We start from the raw sequence: 7,017 nt of genomic DNA, 5'->3' as shown, positions 1-7,017 counted from the left end.
ATGCACCAAGTGGCTGAAATCAAAATGGCTTACAAAAGGTGACTGCTAGTTATGGTTATTACTTAGAGATGTAGGATATGGTTAGCTTTAAATTATGAGGGTCAGGATAAGGTAGGGCTACTATCTTTTGTAATGTGGTCAAGAAGGTTAATATTAAGAATCAGGGCGACCTCATTGTAAGGACAGATGTCAAAGATATTGCATAAATAAGGGGTTAATATGTGGAAGGGAGGTTAAAGTTAATAATGAGGAAGTAGCTACTGTTAAATATGTTTGCATTGGGGAGATTGTGGTCAGGCAATAGGGAAGGGATATTTATTGAAGGACTACTGTAAAAAGAGGGAAAATGAGTTGAAGTTACCCGGGGCTTCTAATGGTCCCCTGCAGACGTCCTGTGCCCACGCAGCCACTCACCAATGCTTTGGTCCCCGCCTTCGGTTCACTTCCGGAATTTGCGATTTTAAAGTTGGAAAACCACTGCGCCTGTGTGGCCGCATCCCCGTTCCTGATGACATCACTGGTGCAGACCATACTGGGCCTGCGCCGTACACGTTGACATCAGTGGGAGCAAGGACGTGGCCACTCAGGCGCAGTATTTTTTTCCCCACTCACAAATTCCCAAAGTGAACCAGAGGCGGAGGCCGGAGCATCTGTGAGTGGCTTCTCAGGCACAGGACACCTGAGGGGAACCGTTAGAAGCCCCAGGTAAGTTCAACTCTTTTTACCCCTACCCCCCAGAGGCACGCTTTTAAGGGGGTTTTTAGGATATGTAAACTGAGCTAAAGATATTGTACATTTATCTGACATTTTATTCTCTTACAAGCAAAACATGCAAAAATAAATAAAATAATATGGCCACACTTCCTGTTTTGGGATGACAGCAGGAGTTTACTCCTTTGATTTCATGCCTTCCTTTTTCTTATCGTGGTTACCAGTCTAGAACTGCAGTTCTTTTGCAAGTAGCATTGGGATTACTAATGTTGCACACTCACAGACACATATGCATAGCAAATATAGAGTATAGGTATGAGTTCAACAAATGTTGAGGACCCCTACAAGAGCTTTATTCCAGTTACTGAAAAGAGCCATTTTTTTCCCAAATTCCACATCATGAAATAAATGTGTTTTTTTTTTTTTTTACTAGTACATAGCACCATGTGCTGAAATGTTCCCAGCAATGACTCATCCTATAAGAGAAAACTCTGTTGTTTGACTGGCATGTCTTTAAGGTGAATATAAAGCCATGGCATGGACCATGTTCTCTTAAAAAGTTATAATGGGCTGGGCTTTTGGTCAAAGACCATCCATTTCTGAAACTTAGCCCTGTCCCTTTACGGGCGAGTGCTCTGGCACTTCTTTATTACTCTGTATCTCCAAAACAGAGAGTGCCAGGGCCAGGGGCGTAGCAATAGGGGGTGCAGAGGTAGCGACCGCATCGGGGCCCTTGGGCCAGAGGGGCCCCGAAGGGTCCACCCTCTATCACAGTATTAGCTCTCTATTGGTCCTGTGCTGGTAATAATAACTTCTATAGATGCTTTGAATAGTAGTAATCCTTAACAAGCTGTTCCCCATCCCCTTCTTGCACCTCTGACACTGGGGTTGTCCTTGGCAGGTTTTGGTGCACCGTATCAATTGTTATGTATAGAGTGCTTGGGGGGCCCCATGTAAAACTTGCACCGGGGCCCACAGCTCTTTAGCTACGCCACTGGCCAGGGCACTCATCCATAAGGGGCGGGCCTAAGTGGCAAAAAGTGGGTCTTGAAGGCTGAGTTACACAGAAAGAGAACTAGGTACATGCTGTGCATGTTTTTGACTTGGTAGTCTCTTTAACAATATTTTGGGCTGTGTACAAAGTGAGCGATTTCAAGAAGTGTGTGTATGCGCGTGAGTGTGTGTGTGTGTACGTGGGGGGAGGGGGGGTGCACACAGTCCCAAAATATAAGCCACAGTGATTCCTTAACCTCCCTGGCGGTTTGTTAAAATCCGCCAGGGGGCAGCAAATACCTTTTTTTTAATTTTTTTTTTTCATGTAGCGAGACAATGTCTCACTACATGATAGCCGCTGCTGAGCGGCATCCCCCCAGCCCCTCCGATCGCCGCCGGCGAACGGAGATCAAGAGATCCCGGCGACGGGTATAGCGGCGGATCGGCGGGTAGCGGCGGCGATCGGAGGTTACACGCAGCTAGCAAAGTGCTAGCTGCGTGTAACAAAAAAAAAATTATGCAAATCGGCCCAGCGGGGCCTGAGCGGTGCCTCCCGGCGGCATAGCCCGAGCTCAGCTCGGGCTTACCGCCAGGGAGGTTAAAGGTCAACTATCACTAAAAAAATTGTACAAATGAAAATACATACATATAAAGTGTACACTTCTTGCAGAATGCTATAGACCTTGTGCAATCTATACTTACTATTATGCAGTAAAATGATTTGATGCAATGATCAATACATATAGCAAGTACCCTCTGATCATTTTACAATTGCTGCAGACGTATAAGAGAGAGTGAGTTGGTATTTAATAATGTACATTATAGTTTGCATTATTGTACTGAAAACATCTAACTGTGCTCCTTTCATCGGAACATGCCTGTGCAGTGTGCAGAAACATTGTGTTTGGGCTTGCTTAGCCAACTGCTGTATAAATAGATGTATAGTAGAACTGGGAATACCTTGTTAGACAAATAGAATCCCTGCTGAGATATTTAACTTGCCGTTATGAAAATTAACCCACAGGGAAATACATAGTCTTACAGTGTTTCATATATTTTTCCATCTATAATAACTATAATAATATTAATCTCACGTTATTACTTAAGATTACATTTTAGAATTAAGGAATTGAAATAGACTGTACAGATACACTTATTTAAGTCCTAGTTCAAGAACCATATATATATATATATATATATATATATATATATATATATATATATATATACACACACACACACACACACACACACACACACACACACACAACATAGCAGAGTCCTCGGCAGGTTTATGAAAAAGGATTCAGCTTTTACAATAAAACATACAAAATATCTGGTGCTGCAATTTACCGCTGGTGGGCTGTTTACCGCAGACATCCAATAATGCCTCACATTTTTCCTCTGTCAAAACCCAGCCTGCTGTAGCCGGGGAGTAGGAGTGAGGCCCAGATTTATGCCACAAAAAACTATAGGCACAGATGTTCTGGAGCCCTAAACTCTGCCATCCATAAATGCTGCCCAGGGTAGGTAGCCAGGGGTACCCTCTAGTATTAAGTAGCCAGAGGCACCTTTAGTATCAAGACAAGAGGCCCATTTGAAAAAGTTTCTCCAAGATGATCCAGCACAGCTCTTTTAATCAGAAGATTATTTTATTGGATCATAAAAATACAAACATTAAAGCTGCATAGTGCCACTATGCAGCTTTAATGTTTGTATTTTTATGATCCAATAAAATAATCTTCTGATTAAAAGAGCTGTGCTGGATCGTCTTGGAGAAATTGTACGCTATACCCTGTGGGTACAGGGGTGGATCCGCTGCACGCCTATTCCCCGACATCGCTAGTGTGCGGTCTTACACATCTTTGTGGCATTTGAAAAAGTGACTTTCTTTTTTTTGTAACACTATTTTTTTTACTGAGAATAAATTCAAACAGGTATAAAACGGATACAAACATTATTATCAAGGACTGATCATAAGTGGATTATAGGACAAAGTATATGCAGTTTAGTGCTACACTTGAACCGAAGAAGATGTGAAAAAGAGTTTGTTCAATAAAGTGTAGGTTGACCCAGTGAGCAAATATGTAGTAGACCGTCAGTCCATTTCTTGAATAAGGTAGTCTTTGCTTTGTACCCGTATAGTGAGAGGGAAGAGAAAACATAATTGAAACTGAAGAACAATCTATATATATTAGAAACGAAGAGAAAAACAGAAAAGTTTTTAGGTAATGAGGAGTATATAAGGTTTGATCCATGAGTACCTATAAAATGCCACAAATCTGTAGTATCAGGTTGGTTCCTCGTCTTGAAAGATAAGTAGGGTGGAGCCACACGGTGGTTAACTACAATTGGATAGTAGATGAGCCCTAGAGGTATGAGGGTTATTCTGGAGGGAGATTAGGAGCTAGTCAGCTGCAGTTGAAGTGACTTTCCCAAGGACTCCATACTTTGTCAAAACGCTCCTCAGTGTCTCTCAGGGAGGCGGTGAGTTTCTCCATTAGATTAACCCACTTAACTTTAGTAATCACTTCAGAGAGTTCTGGAGGTGCAATAATCTTCCAGTTAGAGGAGATAGTTAGTCTAGCTGCTGTTAGTATGCGTATTATTAAAATTCTCTGAAATTTATGAGTTTGGGGGATTGATTTACCTAGTAACATAAATAGAGGGTCTAGGGGAATAGTCACTTCTAAGATTTGGGATATTAACTTCTGAATGCTCAACCAGTATGGAGTCAAGATAGGACAGTACCAGAAAACATGGTCTAGTGTTCCCTTCAGGCCACAACCTCGCCAGCATAGGTCAGATGAACCTGGGTAGATGCGGGAGAGTTGATCAGGTGTGAGATACCATCTAAACAAGATTTTATAAATGTTCTCTTTAATTTGGACACACATAGAGGAGTCTTTAGCATTCTGCCAAATAGAGTCCCAGTCAGAATTAGAGATAGGTTGTGCCAGGACAGATTCCCATTTGGCCATATAAGGATGGTGGGAGGTGCCAGAGTGGTTGAAAAAGTGACTTTCAAACAACCATAACCTACATTTATCTGGAATATGCCAATCCCCATAGGTACCGGATAACTAAGATTCTACTGTATTTTCAAGCTGCACAAATTTGCATACAACAACATTTGCAATATCCTGAATCAGCTCAAAGTCGACTCAGAATTATTGCAGAGTCAACTCGAAAGTATTTGCCAATGAGAGAATACAAAAATTACCAAAAAAGGCTCAAATGAAAAAAAAAATGAAAATCCGCAAAATCAGTAATCAGCATTGGCAGAAATCGGAATTACCATGGAGTCAGAAGTTGACATTTACGGCCATCCCTACTCTGTGCCTTTTTTTCACATTAAAAGTTGCCTCGGGTACACTTTAAGTCTTCTCTTTAATGCTGTTATTACATCCTTATTTTTCAAGCTATAGATTAAGGGGTTCAATATAGGAAGAGCTGTGGTGTAAAATAAGGAGGAAAACTTATTGGTGACCAGTTCAATGGATTCAATTGGTCTGCAGTATTGATAAGCCAAGGTGCCATACAGAAGGCTGATGACCGTGAGATGCGAGGTACAAGTGTAGAAGACTTTTCTTCTCCCTGAGCTGGAACGGATTTTCAGGATGGCTCTGAGAATGAAAACGTACGACATAAAAGTGAGAAGACAGGGAGGTAGGCATACAAGCAAAGCTCCTCCATATATGACATAAAATTGCAATATGTACAAGTCATCGCAGGACAGTTTCATCAATGGAACAAGGTCACAGAAGAAATGGTTGATTTCTTGTGATGTGTAGCATGTAAAATAAAACAATTTCAAAAAGTTTGGTATGATGAATATAAATCCTACAATCCAACAGACTACGGCCAAAATGCAATAGACTCTACTTGTCATGACAGTATGGTAGTGTAAGGGATTGCAGATGGCCACGTAGCGGTCAAACCCCATCGCTGTCAGGATCAGCAGTTCAACACACGTGAAAGACAGAAATAAATACATCTGCAGCAAACAGGCGGTATATGAAACCAGCTTATCTCCAGTAATACATGTGATAAGAGCTTTATGAAGTGAAATTGTAGAACAAGAAATATCAAGAACTGATAGGTTAGCCAAGAAGAAGTACATTGGAGTGTGAAGATGGCAGTCTGTGCTGATCAGTGAAAGGATGGTCGTGTTTCCTCCTAGAGTGGTGAGATAGATTAATAAGACCAATAAAAAAATTGGAGTCTGTAATTCTGGGATATCAGAAATTCCTATCATGATGAAATATGCTATTGTTGTTTTGTTGGCTTTCTCCATTTGTTAAAATATTCCAAAATATTCTGGAGCACTAAACAGGAAACCAAATTAGTAACTATCACAGAAAATTATTATTATTATTTTTTTACATTTTGAAGCTGAAGTATTTTTCATGAAAGTTTTAAAATTAATAATTAATATTGTTCCAATAGTCACTAGTGGATATCAATGAATTACTGTCCAATGGAGCTTAAAACTTTTCAAAATAGCAGTGAGTCTGCAAACTTCAGCAGTACAATGGTAGGATAAAAGTACCTCAGGCTGGCTATGACTAAGAGCTTATCTTAGGCCCGATACATGTGAGCATTTCCTGTATGATGCTTTCAATAAATTTAAGATTACTTTTAGACTACCATTGAACTTTTTATGTTACATAGTATGCCCAATGTAAACAAAGCCCATAAGAAAGCTAAGCAAAGGCTGTTCTTTCTGAGACAACTGAGGAAGTTCGATATGCCGGGGGGATCTGATGACCAGCTTTTACACTGCCACTATTGAATCTATCCTCTGCTCCTCTGTTATTGCCTGGTAGACAGTCACAACTGCGCGTGACAGAAAAAACTTCAAAGAGTTATCAAAGTGGCAGAAAGGATCATTGGGTTATCCCTTCCATCACTGGAACTTCTTCATACGTCTACTGTACACTAAGGACAAGGGCCAACAGGATATTGAATGATCACTCTCACCCCGATAGTTGTTGCGTTTGAATTTGTGGAACCTGAGGAGTATAAGTGACTTACGACCACAAGAACTGGGACACATTAAGGCCCTTCCCGGCATAGTCTGGGCATCACTTTGCTTGGTGCCCATGAACCGTTTCTAGAATGGGTCAACTTACCCTGGGGATCGCCCATTCTCTTTTGTCGTGACTAGGCTTTTCTGTCTATTGTCGTTACTCTCTTTTCTGTTACTTTCTCTGTCTTTTCTCCTCTCTATTGTTTTAATATCCTTGCTACCCAGATTTCCTGGTGCGAGATCAGCATAAAGCAATATAGAGCCTGCTTATTACCTAATGG

At 41.0% G+C, this 7,017-nt stretch overlaps 1 protein-coding gene across 1 annotated transcript; it reads right to left on the bottom strand.

Moving 5' to 3' along the window:
• Window positions 1-5,053: 5,053 nt before the first annotated feature.
• On the bottom strand, window positions 5,054-6,001 carry LOC137527342 (olfactory receptor 6C74-like). The gene has a single exon (XM_068247851.1). The coding sequence runs from the start codon at window positions 5,999-6,001 to the stop codon at window positions 5,054-5,056; it is 948 nt and encodes a 315-aa protein (XP_068103952.1).
• Window positions 6,002-7,017: the final 1,016 nt, after the last annotated feature.

The sequence above is a fragment of the Hyperolius riggenbachi genome, chromosome 8 (assembly GCF_040937935.1).
Source record: "Hyperolius riggenbachi isolate aHypRig1 chromosome 8, aHypRig1.pri, whole genome shotgun sequence".
NCBI lineage: Eukaryota > Metazoa > Chordata > Amphibia > Anura > Hyperoliidae > Hyperolius > Hyperolius riggenbachi.
Note: the sequence above shows the minus strand (reverse complement) of the source record. Positions and strands in the feature narration are given on the sequence as shown.